The sequence below is a fragment of the Salvelinus namaycush genome, chromosome 30 (genome assembly GCF_016432855.1).
Source record: "Salvelinus namaycush isolate Seneca chromosome 30, SaNama_1.0, whole genome shotgun sequence".
Taxonomy (NCBI): domain Eukaryota; kingdom Metazoa; phylum Chordata; class Actinopteri; order Salmoniformes; family Salmonidae; genus Salvelinus; species Salvelinus namaycush.
In genome coordinates, this window is record NC_052336.1 from 21060870 (window position 1) to 21085669 (window position 24800).

Below are 24800 nucleotides of genomic sequence, written 5' to 3' on the forward strand. Positions count from 1 at the left end.
GCTGAGAGACGTGTCTACAAACACCACAAGAGGCAGTAGAGAGAGTTCTCCAACCTTCAACACATCTCATCTTGGACACAACCCACCGCCAGAGGGCAACTCTGGCCTTGGACATCAGTAGCCTACATGTCTGGCTTGCAAAGAAATGAAAGGACGCATCCTACATCCTAAACAGCTATGCGTGACAGTAGCTTTTGAGGTGAAAACAGTTCTGTTCAAACATAATATGTGAACTATGGAGACATCACTTGCTTCTGTCATTCACAGGACCACAGCCGAATCGAATTATCTTGATAACGTGTACAGTATGCTGCTGTAAATAAGGTAATAGCCATGTATCTATTAAAGCAGAGATTTTATTTATCTATTAAATCAGAGATCAAGCCTAGCTGATTAATTTGTCCAAGTCATAATAATCGTCACCTTGGTCAGCCTGAGCAGAAGGGAAACATGATCCCCAAGTACAACCTCTCTCTTGGCTCTCTCTCTCTCATCCGCAAGAGTCCAATTTAGAATTCTCCTGCTGCTGCATGAATAGCATCCCAGCAGGCTGCTGCGACACAGTGTTTGTCCTTCAGCTCCTGTGGCACACATAAAACAGGAACGAGTAGAGAAGCACCCTCTCTGACAGCTGGGAGAGGGGAGAGGGTCAGGAGAAGGCAGGCCGCCAGGCGCCAGCCAGCCAGAACGTGAAGCAGGTCTCGGCCATGGAGTGAGCCCACCTGCTGGGGACCAAGGTGCCTCCAGAGCTGCACACCTTCCCCAGGGGGACCTTTTTAAACAAGACACCTAATCTAGGACAGAATGCCCATTTACTAAGTAGAATTTCCAAATGTGAATGTAAAATCACAACAAAGTGCAAGTATTATCACGCAAATGTTATTTGGTGATGAACTTGCTCATGATATGACACTACCCACTGGACACAGACGTCAATTTAATGTTTATTCCACGTTGGTTCAACGTAATTTAATTGAAATTATGTATTATGTAAAACAACCCAAAAAACGGTATTTATTAATCTTCAAAATCAGTCATCATGTTACTGTAATCTAATTTACAGTCATTCTGAAAGGAAGATACACTACATGGCCAAAAGTATGTGGACACCTGCTCGTTGAACATCTTATTCCAATATAATGGCCATTAATATGGAGTTGGTCCCCCCTTTGCTGCTATAACAGCATCCACTTTCTGGGAAGGCTTTCCACTAGATGTTGGAACATTGCTTCGGGGACTTGCTTCCATTCCGCCAAAAGAGCTTTAGTGTGGTTGGGCACGGATGTTTGGCAATTAGGCCTGGCTCGCAGTCAGCGTTCCAATTCATCTCAAAGGTGTTCGATGAGACTGAGGTAGGGGCTCTGCGCAGGCCAGTCAAGTTCTTCCACACCAATCTCAAAAAAACATTTTTGTATGGATCTCGCTTTGTGCACAGGAGCATTGTCATGCTGAAACAGGAAAGGGCCTTCCCCAAACTGTTGCCAAAAAGTTGGAAGCACAGAATCGTCTAGAATGTCATTGTATGCTGTAGCATTAAGATTTCCCCGCACTGGAACTAAGGGGCCTAGTCTGAACCATGAAAAACAGGCCCAGACCCTTATTCCTTCTCCACCAAACTTTACACTTGGCACTATGCATTCGGGCAGGTAGCGTTCTCCTGGCATCTGCCAAACCCAGATTCGTCCGTCGGACTACCAAATGGTGAAGCGTGATTCATCAATCCAGAGAACGCGTTTCCACTGCTACAGAGTCCAATAGCAGCGAGCTTTACACCACTCCAGACGATTCTTGGCATTGTGCATGGTGATCTTAGGTTTGTGTGCGCCTGCTCGGTCATGGAAACCCATTTCATGAAGCACAACAGTTATTGTGCAGACGTTGCTTCCAAAGGCAGTTTGGAACTCGGCAATGAGTGTTGCAACCGAGACAGAAGATTTTTACGCGCTAGGCGTTTCAGCACTCGGCAGTTCTGTTCTGTGAGCTTGTGTGGCCTACCACTTCGCGACTGAGCAGTTGTTGCTCCTAGACGTTTCCGCTTCACAATAACAGCACTTACAGTTGACCGGGGCAGCTCTAGCAGGACAGAAATTTGACGAACGGACTTGCCACGTTGAAAGTCACTGAGCTTTTCAGTATGGCCATTCTACTGCCAATGTTTGTCTATGGAGATTGTATGGCTGTGTGCTCGATTTGATGCACTTGTCAGCAATGGGTGAGGCTGAAATAGCCGAAACCACTAATTTCAAGGGGTGTCCACATATTTGTGTATATATAGTGTAAATGAATAAAAACATCAAGACCTTCATTAAAATTTGTATTGAGCTAAGACTGACATCAAACCCCTAAGGCAAAAATTCCAAACATGCTGTCATTAAGCTGTCATCTTACAATTCTACAGCCTTGAAGCAGTTATAATTCCTACCAAGCCTGACTAAAGGACAATCAAAATGTAATCAGAACATGGTTTTGTCTAATTTAAATGCCAATTTCAGATTTAGTTGGGCTTTCTTTTATGTTGGCTTTCAAATACATTTCTATCAATATGCAGCAGCATCAGACAGACCGGACATGAGTTGACTCCACTGAGCTTACCAACCCTGACATGTCTCCTTGAGTTTCTATAGAACAACACACCAAAAATAATTACAGTGAGTGTGCTGTCTGCTCTGTCCTCTTGTATGGCTAGCTCTGGAACAGAGTCGTACACAACAGACAAAATAAATCAACCCTAAGAGCATTAAAAGTAGACAGTTCTCATTAGCAGTCAATTTTTTGTTCATGGTTATGGAGCTGGTGTGTGTGTGTGTGTGTGTGTGTGTGTGTGTGTGTGTGTGTGTGTGTGTGTGTGTGTGTGTGTGTGTGTGTGTGTGTGTGTGTGAAAGAAAGACAGAGTGTGTGAGAGAGACAGACAGAGAGGGCATAGATCACCTTACAATTACACAAGTCAACAAAATATAATTTTTTCAATATTTATCAATGGCTAGGCTACTTTATGCTACGATTTTGACAACATCTGAGGTAGATGTGGCCACGGAATGTTTTTCTCCATATAACACCATAAATTACAGATACAATTTTGACAATCAATTTGTTCAGATTAGGTTTACATTCCCAGCAATTAAGCAAATGAGAACGCAGCATGTATTGAATAATTAGACACATTTACCCGCATTAAAAGTGTGTCGAACAGGCGGTTAAAAATCCATATTGGTGAATGAGCTAGTTGCAGATGATGAGCCTATGCCATGGTTGCTGTCCGCTCTCTTCAAAAGATGCTCTAGGAATAATGGACCAAAAAGCACCTTTCTTTTCGACACACCGGTAATGATAAATCAAACATTTCTATGTAGTTAAATGAAGGCCACACTATCTTACCTGCTGAATTCAACGTATGTTCTTCGGTCGCTCAAGTCACCTCCCTTTTAGAATTGTGAAAGCTGATGATGCTTCCAAGACACTTGCACGGGATCAGATTACATCGAGAGAAAGCGGACCAGCCCCGGAATCTGAAAAATATAAGTACCAGTTGAAGCGGCCCCGGAACGTGTATAAAGACCCCACTGCAGTTCTCCCCATTGGGTTTCCCACAGAGTTTGTAAAACATCTGTGTTTCTCTGGTCGTTACGGTGGAGTGGCGGCATCCAGAGGCGTTAGACTCAAACCCCACCCGATCACCGAGACGGAAAAGGTAATGGAGAGAAAAAAATAGGCTTACAAAGAGTGCAGTGCGATCCATACAAAACACCATAATTTGACATCCTATTTATTTTGCGTTGGTCACAATTAATAGGCTATAGCAAATCTATAGCCAATCTATATCCTAACAGAAATGATGCATAGATGGGAGAAAAAAAACTCAATCATATTTTCTTCACTTTTCAAATCACTTTTATGGTAGTGGCAAAAGTAACTACAATGTTATTGTTGCATAATTGGATATGAGAGGTTATATTATTTTTACCTAAGATAACCAGTCATATAACAGGGTGACATTTTTGTTTAAAAACGAATTTAAAGACATTTCACTGAATGGGGAGTGAATGTATCTATAAGCCAGTAATTATTCCTAATGCATCCGTGTGCATCTCACTGAGTGATCATATTTAGCAAAATGACATTACATAACAGAATGAGGACGAAATTGGAAACCATCGTACTTCATATCACGCAATAGAATCCATTAATCTTTGCTCCAGTGGCAAGTTATGAAAGAATTACATTGCCTTCAGAAAGTATTCACACCCCTTGACTTTTTCCACATTATTTGTTGTGTTACAGACTGAATTTAAAACGAAATAAATTGAGATTTTGTGTCACAGGCCTACACACAATACCACTTTGACATTATGTTCCTAGACATTTTTACAAATTAATTAAAAATGAAAAGCTGAGATGTCTTGAGTCAATAATAATTCAATCCCTTTGTTATGGCATGCCTAAATGGTCCCGTGTGGCTCAGTTGGTAGAGCATGGCGCTTGCAACGCCAGGGTTGTGGGTTCGATTCCCACGGGGGGCCAGTACAAAAAAAAAAGTATGAATGTATGTACTTGTAAGTCGCTCTGGATAAGAGCGTCTGCTAAATGACTTAAATGTAAATGTAAATAAATTCAGGAGTACAACTTTGCTTAACAAGTCACATAATAAGTTGCAAGGACTCACTGTGTGAGTCTACAGTTTATTCTTTTATAAAAAGAAACGGAATAGAGCTAAGCACAGGAAAAATCCTAGAGGGAAACCTGATTCAGTCTGCTTTCCAACAGACACTAAGTGACAAATTCACCATTTAGCAGGGCAATAACCTAAAACACAAGACCAAATATACACTGGAGTTGCTTACCAAGACAACATTGAATGTTCCTGTGTTGCCTAGTTACAGTTTTGACTTAAATCGGCTTGAAAGTCTATGGCAAGACACGAAAATGTCTTGACAGAGCTTGAATAATTTTTTAAAGAATAATGTGCAAATATTGTACAATCCAGGTGTGCAAAGCTCTTAAGAGACTTACCCAGAAGGACTCACAGCTGTAATCACTGTCAGAGGGTTGAATAGTTATGTAATCAAGATACACTACCGGTCAAAAGTTTTAGAACACCTACTAATTCAAGCGTTTTTCTTTATACTACAGAATAATAGTGAAGACATCAAAACTATGAAACAACACATATGGAATCATGTAGTAACAAAAAGTGTTAATTCAAAATATATTTCATATTTGAGTATCTTCAAAAAGCCACCCTTTGCATTCTCTCAACCAGCTTCATGAGGTAGTCACCTGGAATGCATTTCAATTAACAGGTATGCCTTCTTAAAAGTTAATTTGTGGAATTTCTTTCCTTCTTAATGCGTTTGAGACAGTCAGTTGTGACAAGGTAGGGGGGTATAGAGAATATAGCCCAATTTGGTAAAAGACCAAATCCATATTATGGCATGAACAGCTCAAATAAGCAAAGAAAAACGACAGTCCATCATTATTTTAGGTCAGTCAATACGGAACATTTCAAGAACTTTGAAAGTTTCTTCAAGTGCAGTCGCAAAAACCATCAAGCACTATGATGAAACTGGCTCTCATGAGGACCGCCACAGGAATGGAAGACCCAGAGTTATCTCTGCTGCAGAGGATGAGTTGATCTAGGCACCAGACTGGTGACAAATGATGGGCAAAGCTACTGAATGTGCCTATTTCACAGCAAATTAAACGATTACATGTTTAACACTGCAGAAAGTCAGCGACATAAACATATTGCCTGAAATGTAGTTCCAAAACAAGAGCCTGACTAATGTCATTAGGAATATATGCTAAAGGCTATGAATTTATATTCATGCAGAAACTGTGAGGAAGTTCCTTTTGCATTTCTTCACTCCAATTCCCAACAGCCTGGGGAACTACGGCACTGAGGAAATAAGAAAAGCCTGCTGCAACACTAAAGATAAGACTGGACAGGCTGCTTAAAATGTCCATGCAATTAAACTTAAATGCTTTTAGTACACTGAAACAACCTTATTACACTCAATATATGCTTAACATATCTGTTTATACATTTTTATATTAAGACATTTGTCCTGTTGCATAGCAAGCTCAAATGAAATTATCAGAAGTTGCAAATCAAAAGGCCATTTTGCTTTTCTTCACAATGAGAGAGAGCATTCCTCTGAGCCAGCTGAAAGGTGCATGATTATTGAATTTGCTCCTAATAAATATTTCCCAGCAGCTCTATCATCTCAGTTAAAATCAGTGTGAAAAGAAATGTTGAGTTGTTTCACATAAAAAACATTTATCTATGTATACTTCACGTTTGACTTGCACGAGAAATTAATTAATACATTTGACATTTTTTACACACCATACAGTGCTTAGAGTCAATCATATAATTTATTCACAGCAGAGGCAAATAGACACTTACTTTTAATGAAGATAAAGATTTTTTTTAAATGGATCAAAAACCTGGTATTAAACATATTTTTAAAAATCTACCTTTGCTATCATTATTACTGGTTGAAAAAGTGCTATAATGAATCAATTTTCAAACCGCATAATTGTGAACTACAGAGTTTTTGAGACCTGTGGGTATTCAGGCTTGCTCCAGTTCCACAAGTACTCCATCACAGTCTTTTGGGTGGAGGAACATGACAGGTTTCCCATGAGCGCCTATCCGTGGTTCAGCTGACAGGGTTCTTATGTTCCTAGCCTTCAGATCCACTATCGCTACACTGATATCATCAACCTGAAATCACAAAAATAACATACAATTCCATTAGAGAACAGATGAGGAGACAAGGATAGAGTGAGTGAATACAGCCCATTCACGTGGGCTGAACAGCATATGCAGCATTGCTCAGACTGACTCACCTCAATGCAGATATGGTGCATCCCACCAGATTTGTTCTTCTGTAGGAAGCCTGTGATTGGGCTCTTCTCCCCGAGTGGGTGCAGCAGTTCCAGCTTGGTGTTACCCAGCTCCACAAAGACAGTGTAGACTCCATGCTCAGGAAGGGGAACTTTATCGCTGACCTGAGCCCCCAGCACATCTCTGTAAAGAGCAGTGGCTTTCTCCATGTCTGGTACAGCTATAGCGATGTGATTTAGCCTTCCCAGTTTCCAGACAGATCCTGGAATACCTTGGCAGAGTGGTGTTGAGGTTGAAAGTGTCCTCAGGGTTGGAGAATAAGTGTGACGAACACACTTTGAGAGACCTGTAACAAAATAAATTAAGTGTTTAGTACAGCCATACCATGCCATGCTGTTTTTTTTCCGGAGTACGGGTCTTATTTGATTGAATATGCTACCTGGAGAGGTCAAGCAGCTAGCAACAGGGAACACTTGCTAAAAGTAAATCTGCACTAACAACGGTGGATTTAGCTTACTTTGTTGTGTAGCCTGAGATCAAGTCTAACGAGACTGTTTTTGACATGTGAAACAATATTTATCAGATATCAGCTATCTATACTTACGTGCAACCTTCAACACGGACGCCGCCATATTTTCGAAAAATCGTGCAACTTAGGATAGCGAATCGCTTTGAATGTCAAGACAATGGGATAGAGCACCCTTATATTGCTTTTCAATTAAAAACCGTACATTGCACTTGTAAATACAGTTATTTTAGATATTAATGTTGTCTATCCAGCTTGCTAAATCTTAACCTGACCTGCTATCCGGATCTTTGTAGCACAACAGAGATTGTTTCCGGGGGGAGCATATCCTCTTGTTACACACATGTTCACATGTGAGGAACAACGATGGCTACCGGGGACATAGGTAACACGTTGGAGTGCTGTCTAACGCTACTAAACATAAAAACTGCACATCCAGAACATTTTCTTAGGTAAGTGCAACATTTTTATAATAATATCCAGATATGTTTAACTCAAAAATCAATTAATTTACTTGCTGCCATCGTTACACAATGCTAAGGCTAACTAGCATATAGCAAGCAAACATCTGCAAGCATTCCCTGTTTGGTTAGCCAGACCACGTCATCAAATATTCTTAAAGATAGCCCAGCAGCACCGATAAACTTGATTCTAGTAATTTAGCTACACTTGATTAGTTGAGCCAGGTATGGGTACTGGGCTAGAACAAAACCCTGCACACCCCGTGGGTTTTCAAGGCCAGAGTTGGTTGAAGAAGACTGCTAACGTTACTAACCGCTGTACTACTTGAAGAATACTAACAAACATTGCTATTTGTATTTTTTCTTTGTATAGTCTTCAGGGTGCCGTGGCAACAGACTTCACTTATCTCACGAAGACCCTGTATGATTTACACAAAACCCACGAGCCAGCAGGCTCAAAGGGAAGCCCTCTGGACCAGCTGGTGGTTGAGAACTTTGACGAGGAACAGATATGGCAGGAGCTGGAGCTCCAGAATACTGCAGTGCTGAAGCACTTTGAGACAGCAGTGAGTCAGGCTGCCTTGGATACAGCTCTGAGTATCCTGTTTGATGAAGAGGATGCTGATGCGGAGCCAGATGAAGGGGTTGAACAAGATGGTGAAGACATAGAAGAGGAGACGAGAGATGGGGATTTGGAAGATGATGGGCAAGGAGAAGAACCACCCATGCTTAAAACTGCTATGGATGCCTTGAGAGGGGATAACACAGACGAGGACTCTGATGTAGATTTTGATGTGGACGCATTAGAAAAACAAGCTAAACAGAAGAAATGCTCAGCGGTGAGAGAGTCAAAACCACTGGGTCCTCCATCAGAGGTTGATGACAGGTTCTTCAAGCTCTCAGAGATGGAGTCCTTTCTGGATGATATGGACAGAAGGGAGGGGAAGGAGGGGGACGGTGATGTAGACTACTTCCAGGACTTGCCCTCTGGAGATGATGATGACATAGGCCTCTTCTGTGAAGATGTTTCTTCCAAAAAAACAAAAAAAACAAGCACAGTATGTATCATAGATTTTCTCTCTGCCCGATCTGGCTACTGTTCTGTGGTGTTTCTGGTCATTATTGTAGACAGACACACTGAATTCCTATTAATGTACTATGTTCTTTCTGTAGCTGAAAAGTTCGAGGAATCTGAAGTACAAAGACTTCTTTGATGCTGTGGATGATGATCCTGCACAAACAGCTGGCCAATCAGATGCAGAGGATGAGAAAAACAGTATAGATGGGATGCAAGAAGAAGAAGGTGATGATAATGACGAAGAAGAAGAAAATGAGTAAGTGGCTGATGCAGGAATCTCATATGAATGTCATGGTTGGAATTGCATCAAAAAGGAATATAGGGCAGGGATAATAATTTTGTACTTAAGATAAGAGTTGTTTGTTCCTTTGCTGTTTTAGGGACTTCGTTGAGGATGAAGAGTGCAGACAAGCCAAGGAGGCTTTGAAACGGGTGACCTTTAACTTACCTGCAGAAAGTGATGACAGTGAGGGAGAAGACATGGCGGACATCTTTGGAGGAAAATCTCAAAATGCAACAAAACCTGAACCCAAATCATCCTTTGAGAAACGACAAGACAAGGCAAGCTTTTCCTCAGGGGCTGTTTTAGAATATCTAAATTGGGTTGGGTGTCATTTAATTTACTATTTTTTTCATCTGCCGTATATATAACTTTATGTAGCAGACTAATGAAATGGTAAATTCTTACCTTACACAGATGGCTGAAAAGATACAGGATTTGGAAAAGGCTGCCATGGGAGAAAAGCCATGGCAACTAACAGGAGAGGTGTCTGCTCAGACTCGTCCAGAGAACAGCCTTCTTGAGGTGGATGTGGCATTTGACTCAGCCTCCAGGATGGGTACGTACCACATGCTTGTCAGTCTGTTCAGTTTAACTGTCAGTCCCGTTGGAGATGGTTTAGTATTTTACTTACTGCAAGTTTGTGTGTGTTAGAGAGGGTGTTTGTTCAGTCAGGTAACATTTTGCTCTGTTTTCTCTCAGCCCCTGCTGTAACAGAGGAAACCACTTTGCAGCTGGAGGACATAATCAAGCAGAGGATTAAAGACCAGGTCAGTGTATAGACGGTCGGTTGTTTAGGAACGAAACTGACCAATGCTCAACTAGGGGGCAAAACAGACTGGGTTGGCTTAGATTGTTGACAACATGTAAACTATATTTCGTCTCCACTGTTTATTGAAAACATACATTTGCACAATGAGAACTTGTCTTTCAAGTACATTGTTATAGTTTTTGCTAGCTAGTGAATTTGAGCCATTTTAGCATAGACATCATTCAAAACAAGACATAGTATCAAGAACAAGATAAAACTAGCTGAAAAGAGCCACCTATGATTCTCCACATGGCAGCGTCAGTCATTGTTGCTAGCTACTGTATCTGGCCATTCAGAATCACAACATCACACGAACGTCTGCACCATTGAATCGCGTGCATCGTTTTCGTGACGTTGTTAGCTAACCCGTCTCTAGAGACATAACTCAATCTTGACAACATACTGAACAACTATTCTCAGTTGGATCCAGCTGAATGTCATCATCGTGTCATCATTGTTTCATTGAGTAAATAGGTAGAACAAGTATAGGTCTATCCAGTATTTAGTTCCGATGTAACCACATTGGCACATTTCAAAGGTGATTTTATTTTCTGTCTTGTGTTTTTTTCGAAGGTGTGGGATGATGTGGTGCACAAGGAGAAGCCTAAGGAAGAGGTATTTGAGTACAAGAAGAGGCTGACTCTGGACCATGAGAAGAGCAAGCTGAGCCTTGCAGAGGTTTATGAGCAAGAGTACCTCAAGCAGAATCAGGTCGTTATTCCATTATATTTTAGTGTGAACATACTTGGCTTTTTTCTATATTGCAATTAAAGCATTTTTTGTTTGTTGAATGAATTATTTATATTATTTCTATCTATTTCCCTTGTATTTCAGCAAAAGACAGAGGATGAAGAAAACCCAGCCCATGCAGAAATTCAAAAGCTCATGGATTCTCTATTCCTTAAACTTGACGCTCTCTCTAACTTCCACTTCACACCCAAACCGGTGAGTTGCTTTAAAAAAGCATCTTGTATCACAGCATCTCTAATCTTTTTAAAGATCTAATTTAACTGTACTGTATATAAGAATAGTGCGTAAGTAGTATTTTTGTTGTCTCTGTCTTTCCTATATATAACTTATTTATTTAATGTAATATGTTATGATGTTCTTGTCTATTATTGTTCTGTACTTTGTCATGTATTTGTATGTTTTATGTGGAAAACTGTAGCATTTGCATGACAACCAGAATTTATGCTTGCCTTTTAAAGATGCTATATTTAAGCAATAAGGCTCAAGGGGATGTGGTATATGGCCAATATACCACGGCTAAGGGCTGTTATGCATGGCGGACTGCCTGGATACAGCCCTGGGCCGTGGTTTAAAAATAAATGTTTTGTCATACCTGAATACAGTGCTATACCAGGGCTGTCAGAAAATCAGCATTCGGAGTTCGAACCACCCAGTTTATAATGAAGGGAACGCTTTTGCACAATGTTGATATGTTTGACCTTTTCTTTGTGTCCTGCAGCCTGTTCCTGAAGTGAAAGTTGTCTCCAATTTGCCTTCTATTGCTATGGAGGAAGTTGCTCCAGTCAGTGCCAGTAATGCCACTCTATTGGCTCCAGAGGAAGTCAAGGTTTGTCATGCATTCCTCTCCATAATGTTTCATGTTATGGGAAATCGTATTCTAGTGGAGTATACTGACGTGTACAAAAGCATTCAAGGGTTGAAGACAGCCAATGAACTACTGTGTTTTCCATCATAGTAGCCTTTTAGTAGATGCTTCTGAGGCCAGGGTAACACCGTTTCCTTTCTGATCTTAGGGGAAGAACAAGGCTGGAGACGTGCTGGGTGACTCTGAAAAGACCCCCACAGACAAGAAACGAGAGAGACGCAAGAAGAAGAAGGTGAAGCGCATCAAGATCCACGAGAAGGAGAAGAGACAGAAACTGAAGGAGGCTAACAGAACTGGAGAGAATAAGAAACAATCAAAAGCAGAGGTGGCAGAAAACCTCAAGAAACTCACAAAGGGAGGCAAAGCAACATTATTAAAGGTCAGTGTTTTCTTTCTGCATGTCTCGTTTTTATATTTAGTTAACATTGTTTTTCAAATGAAAGCCCCTCCATTATATTTGTGTGATCATTATAGACTGATAAGGCCATTGTGTACTCCACACATTTTCATTTGTATTTATTACAATAGCTAGGATTCAGCTGTCACAGTTGCAAATAGTTTCTTAAAAATAGATGTTGAGCTTTTTTTATTTGTTCTGTTCAAGGATGAGGGGAAGGATAAAGCTCTCCGCTCCTCCTCCGCCTTCTTCTCCCAACTACAAGACCAAGTGAAGAGCCAGATCAAAGGAGCCAAGGACCCGGGCTCCAAGAAGAAGAAACACAAAGAAGTCTCAGCCAGCAAACTCAAGTTGTAACATTTAGATTGTGTTATGATGATGTATGTGTTATGGTAATGCGTATTTCTTTGTACAGATTTTTAAAGAGAAAGCTGCAATTTATGTTAACCAGTGCTCGCAAGTTTGTAATTTGCAATAAAAAAAGCTAAACTTGTCACGATGTAATTTATTCTAACTTTTTGTGACCAATTAGATTCACACTATTAATCTGTTCAGCTAATCGATCTGTGAGCATCAGGTGAAAAATCTGCTGATGTGCCCTTGGGCAAGGCACTTAACCATCATTTTCTCCAGGGTCACCATACTACTATGGCTGACCCTGTAACACGGGAGCCAAACTCATTCCATGGAAGGTCTGCTGTTTTTTTTTTTTTTCAATCAAGACCTAGACAACCAGGTGAGGGGAGTTCCTTACTAATGTGATCTTAATTCATCAATCAAGTACAAGGGAGGAGCGAAAACCCGCAGGTATTCGGAATGAGTAGACATCCCGTAAAACCACATTTTACTGCACCTCCTGTGTACGTGATAAAAACGTAGTATTATTATTTAGATAAATAATTGATTAAATTAGTGCTTCTTGTTCAAAGTTCACACTACTACTACTTGCAGCTTCTTTTTCATGTGAGTGAATATTTAAAGGGCTTTTATGGTCTAAAGAAAAAAGAGCTGCGGGGTGTAGTTTTGAAACTCGGTCTTGCTGCCCTGTGCAGTTTGACCAGCTATATTGTGGTTGTCTTTCTCAAAACATATCTGGCTATGTAGCTAGTGTACTGTACATTTATGGCATTGGGTCTAATTTCTTTGAAATCTATTTTATGCCTCTCCAATCCACCATCGCCTTCTAGTGGTGTAAACAGCAGGTGTAAACCGGCCACGTTTTGAAAATGTCCCGTGACGTCACTGTCATCTGTTTCTTTGTGGGATAGGAAGGCTCACATTCACGGAAGTCAAGCAACTCGACAAGTTGCTGTTTACCTAGCTAACGATCCTAACAGGTAATGTAAACAAATGGTGTATTAGATATAAAATGTACATTATTATATATACTATGCTTTTATTGGTTGATCGTTTTTTATAGGTAACATTACTGTAACTAGCTGGAAACGTTTTGATTCTAACATCACTGCTTTGTTTATCAAACTAGCTGACGTTAGCTAGCTATCTTGCTAGCATAACTACTAGTAGCTAGCTAACTAGATTTCTTCATCCTTGTTGTGCAAACTAGCTAGTTAGCTAACCATTTCCTTTACTATGTGATCCATGAACGTGGATTTTGTTAATTAAACTAAGTAAAATGTGTATGCTTTCTGAATTGCTGATAGAGGCGATGTAAGTTAGCCAGTTATTGGTTTCAGAGGATGGATACTACTGTTAGCTCAATGGCTGTCTGTTTTATATGCCCGCTTCAGTCCTACCTGCCTGTAGTTACTGGTGTGGCCATCAACACGCTCATACGATGGTGATGACTCACTAGGGTCGAAACCTCTCCTTATTCCCTCTCCTTATTCCCCCACCTCCTTCATCTTCACGTTCTCTGATCAAAGGATAGGTGGAAACAATATGGTGGGTGATGTCAGTGTGGCAAAGAAATAGTCAGACTTGCCTGAATGTATTGGCTCCTCTTTTTAATACCAACTTATTTTGTTTCCTTAGCTGGCCATCATGCTCGGTGGAGGATTCAAAGCAGAAAGACTCCGGGTCAATCTCCGACTGGTGATCAATCGCCTGAAGCTCTTGGAGAAAAAGAAAAGTGAGTCTGGCAACTACAGTACCTGTCAAAAGTTTGGACACCTACTCATTCCAAGGGTTTTCTTTCTTTTTACTATTTTCTACATTGTAGAATAGTGAAGGCATCAAACTATGAAATAACACATGGAATCATGAAGTAACCAAAAAAGTGTTAAAAAAATCTACATTTTATAGTTGAGATTCTTCAAAGTAGCCACCCTTTGCCTTGATGACAGCTTTGCACACTCTTGGCATTCTCTCAACCAGCTTCATGAGGTAGTCACCTGGAATGCATTTCAATTAACAGGTGTGCCTTAAGTTAATTTGTGGAATTTCTGTCTTTTTTAATGCATTTGAGCCAGTCAGTTGTGTTGTGACAACGTAGGGGTGGTATACAGAATTTAGCCCTATTTGGTAAAAGACCAAGTCCATATTATGGCAAGAACAGCTCAAATAAGCAAAGAGAAACAACAGTCCATCATTACTAAAACATGACATTTTCCAGATTGACTAACCTTCAAGAACTTTGAACGTTTCTTTAAGTACAGTCGCAAAAACCATCAAGCGCTATGATGAAACTGGCTCTCATGAGGACCGCCACAGGAATGGAAGACCCAGAGTTACCTCTGCTGCAAAGGATAAGTTCATCAGAGTTACCAGCCTCAGAAATTGCAGCCCAAAATAAATGCTTCAGAGTTCAAGTAACACACATCTCAACATCAACTGTTCAGAGGAAACTGTGTGATTCAGGCCTTCATGGTCAAATTGCTGCAAAGAAACCACTACTAAAGGACACCAATAAGAAGACTTGCTTGGGCCAAGAAACATGAGCAAATGGACATTAGACCGGTGGACATCTGTCCCTTGGTCTGATGACTCCAAATTTGAGATTTTTGGTTCCAACCGCCGTGTCTTTGTGAGACGCGGAGTAGGTGAACGGCTGATCTCTGCATGTGTGGTTCCCACCACATGACCTGGCCTCCACAATCACCCGACCTCAACCCAATTGAGATGGTTTGGGATGAGTTGGACCGCAGAGGGAAGGGAAAGCAGCCAACCAGTGCCCCGCATATGTGGGAACTCCTTCAAGACAGTTGGAAAAGCATTCCAGGTGAAGCTGGTTGAGAGAATGCCAAGACTGTGCAAACCTGTCATCAAGGCAAAGGGTGGCAACTTTGAAGAATCTAAACTATAAAATATATTTTGATTTGTTTAACATTTTTGGGGGTTACCACTAGAGGTCGACCGATTATGATTTTTCAACGCCGATACCGATTTATTGGAGGACAAAAAAAGCCGATACCGATTAATCGGCCGATTTATTAGAAAAAAATGTTTTTTATATATATATATATCATACACACACACACATTTTTGTAATAATGACAATTGCAACAATACTGAATGAACAATGAACACTTTTATTTTAACTTAATGTAATACATAAATACACACACACACACACAGCTCTGAAGTGACAATGATACTGAAGAGTCTGCTTAGGAGACAAATACTCTCAACTGTTTGAATAAAAATAGAGTTTAAGTTACCTGTGATGAATGTTGAAAACAAAAACTTGAATTTCTATATGCAGGAAATCCTATTTTAATAATGGGCATGGTAAGAATTGACAACCAAAGTGCGAGTCATAATTCCCATGACATCTTCTAGCAAAATCTGAAAAGCGGTTCCTTCATTTATTCCATAGGATATTTTTAGATTCACTTAAAATAAGGTCTGTGTTTCGTGTAGGCTTACATCACCGTGCCAATTTTATAACTGTGTAGATATGCATAGGACAAGGTAACTCTGATCAATATTGGCTAAATATAAGCGAAGATAATTCTTTTTGTAGAGTGGATTCATGAAAATATGTTGACAAATGTTACCTTATACCCGTGTAAATCTCACTAGAATCAAAACGTTGAGGCGGTTTATGCCTGCACGAAACACAGACCTTATTTGAAGTAGATCAAGACATTCTCTATGGAAGACATGAACGGTAAAATAACTAAGGAACCCCTTTCAAGTTCAGCCGCAAGTTATTACAGGAATTATAAAGCGTTGACTATTTCTCTCTAAACCATATACCTTTGACTAATCCGGAAACTATCACCTCGAAAACAAAACGTTTATTCCGTTCCGTATTTTATCTAACGGGTGGCATCCATGAGTCTAAATATTCCTGTTACATTGCACAACCTTCAATGTTGTCATAATTATGTCAAATTCTGGCAAATTAGTTCGCAAAGAGCCAGACGGCCCAAACTGTTGCATATACCCTGACTCTGCGTGCAATGAACGCAAGAGAAATGACACAATTTCACCTGGTTAATATTGCCTGCTAACCTGGATTTCTTTTAGCTAAATATGCAGGTTTAAAAATATATACTTGTGTATTGATGTTTATGGTTAAGTACACATTGGAGCAATGACAGTCATTGATTGATTGTTTTTTATAAGATAAGTTTAATGCTAGCTAGCAACTTACCTTAGCTTACTGCATTCGCTAACAGGCAGGCTCCTCGTGGAGTGCAATGTAATCAGGTGTTAGAGCATTGTACTAGTTAACTGTAAGGTTGCAAGATTGGATCCCCCGGGCTGACAAGGTTAAAAATCTGTCGTTCTGCGAGGCAGAACGTTCCTAGTCCGTCATTGAAAATAAGAATGTGTTCTTAACTGACTTGCCTGACTTGCCTAGTTAAATAAAGATTAAATAAAGGTGTTCAAAAAAATAATTAAATCGGCGCCCAAAAATACAGATTTCCGATTGTTATGATCGGCCGATTAATCGGCCATTCCGATTAATCGGTCGACCTCTAGTTGCCACATGATTCCATGTGTTATTTCATAGTTTTGATGTCTTCACTATTCTACAATGTAGAAAATAGTTAAAATAACGAAAAACCCATGAATGAATAGGCGTGTCCAAACTCTTGACTGGTACTGTACATACACACAAACAACGTGCAAGCTGTAGCCTCGTCTCTGTTAATTGACATTTTTGTATCTCGGGTTGTCTTTAAAATAAATGCTTACAGAATGGATCTTCTGTCTCTTTGTAGCTGAGCTAGCTCAGAAGGCGCGGAAGGAAATTGCAGACTACCTGTCAACAGGGAAGGATGAGCGAGCACGGATCCGTGTGGAGCACATCATCAGAGAGGACTACTTGGTAGAGGCCATGGAGATCCTAGAACTGTACTGTGACCTGCTGCTGGCTCGCTTTGGCCTCATCCAGTCCATGAAGTAAATGAGCCAGCCTAGAGGACTCGGAAAAGGAGGCTCTTTCTCAATTGTTTATTTCCTTGCCCCCTTGCCGCCTCCTCAAAACACATTGGATGAGGGGAGAAGCCTTGGGACTTCTCTTCCAATGCGTTTTGAGACCGAGACGAGAGAGGATGCAAGGAATCGAGTAAAGGCAATTGAAAGAAGAGACAAAATTTCTTCTGGTCAAGGAAAAACTCCTTGCCCTATTATCGGTGTTTGAGTTTATCCTTCAGGGCTTGACATTTAATGCTTGTCCGGGACAGGTAAAACAAGTAGTTGGACCAGAAGAATATAGATTTACTGTAAGTTGTCTGGATGGACATGCAAAAAAATTCAATCCTAAAATTGCTCCGATCAGAATTGGACCAGTATCTTCAGCATGCAATGTGTTGCGTGCTGTTCTCCCAATTTCTGCAGAGCGCATCGGAGCAGAATTATTGCATTGACAGGGTATTTGTTGATATTCCTTGCTAGTTAGTGAGTTATTTGCCCAGAGACAGTACATTTTTGGTTTACAAACGGATCATACGGCCATGAAAATCCTGGAAAAGTCATGTGTGCATCCCATGAGTATATGCCAGTGTCATTGGGCCTGCGGGGAGAGATTGCAGCAGCTAGACTATGGCCTATAAAATAATGATAGACAAACAAACGGACTAGTTAGCCAATTCAAAACATATGGTGTAGCCTGGTTAGTTAAGTATTTAGCTAATAGCATGTATTAATGTCATGTCCCGATGACCTATGTTGTCTAGCGCTCTTGAATAAATTACCTTCACGCAGATGAAAGCGTTAACCTACTCCTGTTATAAAACACGCATCTCAAACACTCAATTGGGAGTTGACTGTATTCCCCTCTATTCAACATTGGGCATGTCATTCTGACAGTGTTAAAACATACTATTAGAATAGCTAGGGCCTGGACGATACCAGTGGCGCAATATTTCTTCCATGGCAAAAATGAAAACCCGAAGCGGATCCAATTCTTTGTTCCTTTTTAAAAACCTGCTGTATGTAAAATATTGTGTGCTGTAGCTTAGAAAAATACATAAATGACTGGATGACAACATAATGTTTGTTTCCAACATTAGGGCTGTTTTCATAAAGAAGTTAAATTTGCTTTGTGTTTTGTTTCCATGCCACGGTACTAACGAGTATCGCCCCGGCCCTAAGAGTAGCCTAATTTTGAAATTACTCCTATCCTGTCAATAGTTCTCCACGAAAACCTTCATATGGTTAGTAATTTACCTTGCTTTGAAGTAGCCGACATAAGCCATTTGATCCCTTATTCATTAAATAGTATTTGTTTGTAAGTGTAAAAATGATTTACGCTATTTTAAGGATTGCCAACCATTCTCCAGGAGAGCCTTAAAAGGGCAGCAGGTAGCCTGTAGGTTAGAGCGTTGAGCCAGTAACGAAAGGTTGCTGGTTGGAATACCCGAGCCGACAAGGTGAAAAATCTGTAGATGGGCCCGTGAGCAAGTTACTTAACACTAATTTGCTCCAGGGGCTGCAGTACTACTATGGCTCACCCTGTAAAACTACACATTTCACTGCACCTATCTGGTGTATGTGACAAAACATGTATTTTTTTTAAGGGGCTGTGTTCTATTTTTTTTTGACATATGCAAAGAAGTCAATAGGCGGAGGGTGGCTTACATTTTTACGATTCTCTGTATGGTAATGATAAAGGTATTTTGTAAAGTGGTTCCTTGCATCATACAACACAATTTTATGTCTCCCTTTTGGCCCATGATGTTACAGACCATTTTTCATTTGAGCATTCAGACGAGTGAAAAAGATCTGTCACGCCATGTCCTTAACACCTATTTGTCTGTTTCTTGACAGGGAGCTGGACCCTGGCCTGCAGGAGGCTGTGTCCACTCTCATCTGGGCAGCCCCACGTCTGCAGTCTGAGGTCAACGAGCTTAAAATTGTGAGTAGTATGCAATGTGCGTTAACATGTCTAGTCGCTTGGACTAGTCTTATTATACTGCCTAATTTAAATCCTTGCATCCCACCCCTGCCCCTTCCCCAATACACATGTAACTATTGGACTATAAATTGTGCCTTTCTGTATTATACTTATGCTATGTATTATTCTATTCTACTGAGCCATTTACTTGATGTTCGTATTCTTATCTTTTTATTATTTATTGTTGTTGCATTGTTGAAGGAACCTGCAAGTAAGCATTTAGTTGGACCATGTATACAGTGCGTATCCCCTACATACGACTAATAAAACTTGAAACTAGTCCTCAGTAAAAAAAAATGTAATGCAGTTTGTACACTTTTTGCTGTATTGTGATCCTTGATACTGTGCTTTCTCCATACAGGTGTCTGATCAGCTGTGTGCCAAATACAGCAAGGAGTATGGCAAGCTCTGTAGGACAAACCAAATCGGGACAGTCAATGATAGGGTATGCATTTTGAGATGATCTGCTTCAAGATACAGTACCAGTCAAAAGTTTGGATACCTACTCATTCAAGGGTTTTTCTTTATTTGTACTATTTTCTACATTGTAGATCAAAAAATATGAAATAACACACATGGAATCATGTGGTAACCAAAAAAGTGTTTTCTATTTGAGATCTTTCAAAGTAGCCACCCTTTGCCTTGATGACAGCTTTGCACACGCTTGGCATTTTCTCAACCAGCTTCATGAGGTAGTCACCTGAAATCCATTTCAATTAACAGGTGTTCCTTAAAATTAATTTGTGTCTCAAACGCATTAAGGAAAGAAATCCCAATCAGTTGTGTTATGACTAGGTAGGGGTGGTATACAGAAGATGGCACTATTTGGTAAAAGACCAAGTCTATATTATGGCAAGAACAGTCGAAATAAGCAAAGAGAAATGACAGTCCCATCATTACTTTAAGGCATGAAGGTTAGTCAATATGGAACATTTCAAGAACTTTGTGCAGTCGCAAAAACCATCAAGCAATATAATGAAACTGGCTCTCATGAGGACTGCCACAGGAAAGGAAGACCCAGAGTTACCTCTGCTGCAAAGGATAAGTTCATTAGAATTACCGGCCTCAGAAATTGCAGCCCAAATAAATGCTTAACAGACACATCTCAACATCAACTGTTCAGAGGAGACTGTGTGAATCAGGCCTTCATGGTCGAATTGCTGCAAAGAAACCACTACTAAAGGACACCAATAATAAGAGACTTGCTTGGGACAAGAAACGCAAGCATTGGACATTAGACCGGTGGAAAGTGGGAGCTCCTTCAAGACTGTTGGAAAATAATTCCTCATCAAGCTGTTTGAGAGAATGCCAAGAATCTAAAATATATTTAGATTTGTTTAACTTTTTTTTGTTACTACATGTGTGGTATTTCATAGTTTTGGTGTCTTCACTATTATTCTACAATCTAAAGTTATCTAAACTTTTGATTGGTATATTTCTCTACTTTACCCCATAGCTCATGCACAAACTGAGTGTAGAGGCTCCTCCTAAGATCCTGGTGGAGCGCTACCTCATTGAGATTGCCAAGAACTACAACGTGCCCTACGAGTCAGACGCCATGGTCAGAGTGAGTAGCTGATGATGATAACCTAACTGTCTCCCTGTGCCCACCCCCTGACTGACTCTACTATTTATATACTACCAAGTCTGGAACCAACAGGACCCTGAAAGCCCCCCCCCCCCCCCCCCCCCCCCCAAGCCATAAGACTGCTAAATAGTTAACTAGGCATGTGATGAATAACATTTGATTTTAATTTTAATTACACCCCCCCCCGCAGCCAGAGGTGTGTACAGGCGAGGAGGCTGACCTCATAGACGTGGACTCTGACTTCAAGAAGCCAGGCGGAGGAGGTGGCGGCGGCGGCTTCACCGCTGGAGCCATGCCTATGCCCATGGCCCCCCCATCAGCGTTCAGCTACCCAACACCCAAAGGAGCCGTAAGACCATCTTTTTTCCAATAGTGTCTTGAATGACACCACTCTTGTTTGGCGAGATCGTTGCTTACAGATGGAGTCCGCAGTAGGGGGGAAACAGCGCCGCTGACCGCTATTGGTCGTGCAGCAGTACATATTGTGCTTTTCTATTCCGCGTGTGCGACGATGTCAGAGCGGAAGAAAACAGTCTTAGTTGTTTGCAGTAACTTCGTTGTTGTTGTAATACCGCCAACAGACATGGCTGTTTCACCATTAAGGATTCCAGCTTTAAGAAATATAGAGATGTTGATATGAATGTGATGTTTTTATACATGTATGGTATTTTTCTTTAGATGCCCGGCCCCATAGGGTTCAACGGCCCCTCTGTTGGCACATATGATGGCTTTAACAACTTCCAGCCTCCAATGAGAGGAGGGCCGCCCCCTGAGCTGCCGAGCTGCCCTCCCACCTACCAGTCTGTAAGTGTCAGAGCCCCCTGCCCCTTCTGCTTCTCCAGACAGATGGACAGACGGCCAGTTCACCTTTCAGGGAAGAGGAGTTCATTATAGTTTGCTTGTGCCGTCGCTTGTCTCTGCAGCACAGTGCTATGCTTCAGGGACGTGATAGGGATTGGATAAGAACAGATAGAATACCAGCTATGGCCGTTTCCACATTAACTGCTAATCACTAACCTTGTGCTGAACTGCATACGACTGTCTTTTGAATGCTCTGAGTGATTTATAATATGCTGAAACAGATCTGCTTGCTGTCAAACTAGTATGTTACTGGATGTGGCAGGGAAGCAATGTTCTTCATAGTGAAGTGAATGCAATTTGAGGTTAGTTATATTATGAGCAAAAAGCAAGAGCTAATTCTTACCCCAGCGGTGTTGACTTTCTCTGCAATGCACTACTTCAATGATTATTCCTCCCCCAATCACATACTAACATCCAAACATTGTTTTTCTCTGCCTTCTCATGTATCTATACAACTTGAACATGTCAACATGCAGGCAGGGTAGAGAGATAATGATATGTGTGTGTATTTTTTAGATTGATGAGCTGTCTATTAAACCTTCTGATCGATCCCAGGTCTCTGGTAAGTTGTTTTCAAATAATATTTCATTTTCTACACGTCAATCTCTTCAACGATATTGTTGCTTGCTTCTTGCATAAGGGTTGCATTGGGGTGTATTTGTAATGTCATTCTAAACCTATGTTCTTTCCACAGGCCCCGGGCCTTCATCCCAGATCTACGATAACAACGCTCTCCCTGAGCTGCCCTCAGTTCCCGACACGCTTCCCACTTCCTCCTTTGGAGTTGGACGAAACACTGCGAGCTCTGATGACATCGACTTTGATGACCTGTCACGCCGCTTTGAGGATCTGAAGAAGAAGACCTAGTCCTCCAGTATCCCATCATGCTATACTGTCTTGTCAGTCACTGCAGCTACAGTATCAGGAAATATTTGGATTGGCACTGATGTTAACATTAACTGTACCTCATTCAAACAGGTGAAGGCCCTTTAGAGGGCTATTTGACAGTACATTTTGAAGTACATTATATTATCGACTACGTCCAATCAAAACTGGGCCGTATAGATGTGATCTTTATATGAGCACTCTGGATATAAAATGGCCTTCCTGATTGTTACTAGTACTCTATGTAACACCTCAATCTTTCTCGTTGCTATGGTTGTCACGTATCCCCTTGACTCACAGTATGAGCCAATATTTGGTTAATAGTCGAATAGTCGAATAATCTAATAGTGTCTCTCGTCCAGAGACTGGATTGAGTAATACAGGATCTCAATAGTTTGTCGTTGTGGGTTTCATGAAACAATTTTTTACCGGTCACTAAATCGCATACTAGAAAAACCTGTTTTCTGGCACACCCATTGTGTCAAAATTCAGGCCTAGGACATATTCAAGGCCGTAGCACCCTGTCTGTTGGGTTTTACTCTCAGTACTCTGGCTCTGAACCTTTGGTGACGTCTGAAACCAGTTCTATGACCGATCTGTTACTTTACATGGGGTGGAGGGATTCAATCAGACTTGATTGATAAAGTAGGAAATTGAAATATGTAATACACAATGCTATTTACAGGAATTGTTTTATTTGTACAGCCAAAATATGTTGGTAGGTTGAAGGCAAGAGTTGGAAAATATGTTTATTTTGTACATATTTTTTCTCATAATAAAATCCACTTAAAAAAAAAAAAGAGTATTTAGTTTAACCCTATACATGCACTTTCTGTGTTTGTGTAATATAACCCATGCAGTGAATTGACAAATGGAATGCATGATTTGACTAGTGACAGAAATTATACTCTATATGAAAAACCACTTGACCATGTAAGTTTGATGTAAATACGGCCCTCAAAATGTAATGGGTTCTTCCTCTTTGTGTAAAAGAGGTTTATAGTGTGATTCAGTATGTTATCTATGAATGTGTGTCTTATGTGCCACACTGCATTTACCATCATCAGAGGCCTTCCCATTCTAAAGTATATTCAAATATGTACACGTAACATGCAGTGGTGGGAAAAGTACCCAATTGTCATACTTGAGTAAAAGTAAAGATGCCTGAACAGAAAATTACTTAAGTAAAATACTACTTGTGTAAAAGTCAAAGTATTTGGTTTTAAATATACTTAAGTATTAAAAGTATAAATTTCTAATTATATTAAGCAAACCAGAAAGCACAATATTTGTGTTTTTTTAATTTACGGAGAGCCAGGGGCACACTCCAACACTCAGACATAATTTACAAAATAAGCTTGTGTTAAGGGAGCCCTCCAGATCAGAGGCGGTAGAGATGACATGGGATGTTCTCTTGAAAAGTGTGTGAATTTGACAATTTTCCTGTCCTGTTAAGCATTCAAAATGTAATGAGTACTTTTGGGTGTCAGGGAAAATGTTTGGAGTAAAACATTTTTTATTTTTTGGAATGTAGTAAAGTAAAAGTTGTCAAATATAAATAGTGAAGTACATATACCCCCAAAAAAGATTTAAGTAGTACTATAAAGTATTTTTACTTAAGTACTTTACATCACTGGTAACATATATAATCTTTCTTGAAAGTTGTTCAAAGTTTTGATTTTGTGTTTGATAAAAATGTGTTGAATCTTGGTGATGGAAGAAGTAGTTTTGATGAAGGTGAGAAAGGGGGGTGGATTTGCTGTTCTTGTTTTATAGCTTGCTTTCACTAATATATGATGGGTGGAAGTTAGGGCTGTCTACTCCACCATCCTAAAATAAGACTAACACTAGTGTAGTGACCCGCTCACTGCTTTGACTGATCATCCTCTAAGGTGTAATGTAGGATTGTTTGAAGAATGTTTGATACCAACTTTGATTAGCAAGTGTACCGTATATCTTGTCACATAAAACAGATAATAGCCTATGTTTTTTTCTGTCTAATAAAGGACATCTTTCTAATTGAAGTTCTGGGGTGGCTAATTTTCTTAGATGTAATTGTTTCGGTGTTGTCATATCTTGTCAAGTGAAGCAGTTCTACTGTAATCAAAGGAACTCAGTTGGTAGTGCAGTGTAGATTCT

The 24800-nt window shown here is 40.4% G+C and overlaps 3 protein-coding genes across 5 annotated transcripts; 2 read left to right on the forward strand and 1 right to left on the reverse strand.

The window, feature by feature from the left end:
- Positions 1 to 6387: 6387 nt before the first annotated feature.
- Positions 6388 to 7733, reverse strand: LOC120025160 (methylmalonyl-CoA epimerase, mitochondrial-like). Of its 2 annotated transcripts, none has more exons than XM_038969613.1 (3): positions 7649 to 7733; positions 6850 to 7193; positions 6388 to 6724 (listed from the first exon to the last, which is right to left on the reverse strand). In XM_038969613.1, exons 1-3 carry the CDS (start codon positions 7716 to 7718, stop codon positions 6572 to 6574), a joined length of 567 nt encoding a protein of 188 aa, XP_038825541.1. In that variant the 5' UTR covers positions 7719 to 7733; the 3' UTR covers positions 6388 to 6571. The 2 variants fall into 2 exon arrangements, with proteins under 2 accessions (XP_038825541.1, XP_038825542.1); XM_038969614.1 differs by having other exon boundaries at positions 7452 to 7675.
- LOC120025159 (U3 small nucleolar ribonucleoprotein protein MPP10-like) lies at positions 7693 to 12509 on the forward strand. The gene is made up of 11 exons (XM_038969612.1): positions 7693 to 7825; positions 8208 to 8892; positions 9008 to 9168; positions 9293 to 9473; positions 9610 to 9751; positions 9895 to 9962; positions 10577 to 10714; positions 10838 to 10948; positions 11472 to 11579; positions 11767 to 11997; positions 12223 to 12509. Exons 1-11 carry the CDS (start codon positions 7740 to 7742, stop codon positions 12370 to 12372), a joined length of 2061 nt encoding a protein of 686 aa, XP_038825540.1. The 5' UTR covers positions 7693 to 7739; the 3' UTR covers positions 12373 to 12509.
- Positions 12510 to 13276: 767 nt separating this feature from the next.
- On the forward strand, positions 13277 to 23527 carry LOC120024994 (IST1 homolog). Of its 2 annotated transcripts, none has more exons than XM_038969407.1 (10): positions 13277 to 13352; positions 14011 to 14107; positions 17151 to 17331; positions 19201 to 19288; positions 19689 to 19772; positions 20784 to 20894; positions 21106 to 21264; positions 21594 to 21719; positions 22293 to 22338; positions 22471 to 23527. In XM_038969407.1, the coding sequence occupies exons 2-10, from the start codon at positions 14020 to 14022 to the stop codon at positions 22641 to 22643; spliced, it is 1056 nt and encodes a 351-aa protein (XP_038825335.1). In that variant the 5' UTR covers positions 13277 to 13352; positions 14011 to 14019; the 3' UTR covers positions 22644 to 23527. The 2 variants fall into 2 exon arrangements, with proteins under 2 accessions (XP_038825335.1, XP_038825336.1); XM_038969408.1 differs by having other exon boundaries at positions 22332 to 22338.
- Positions 23528 to 24800: the final 1273 nt, after the last annotated feature.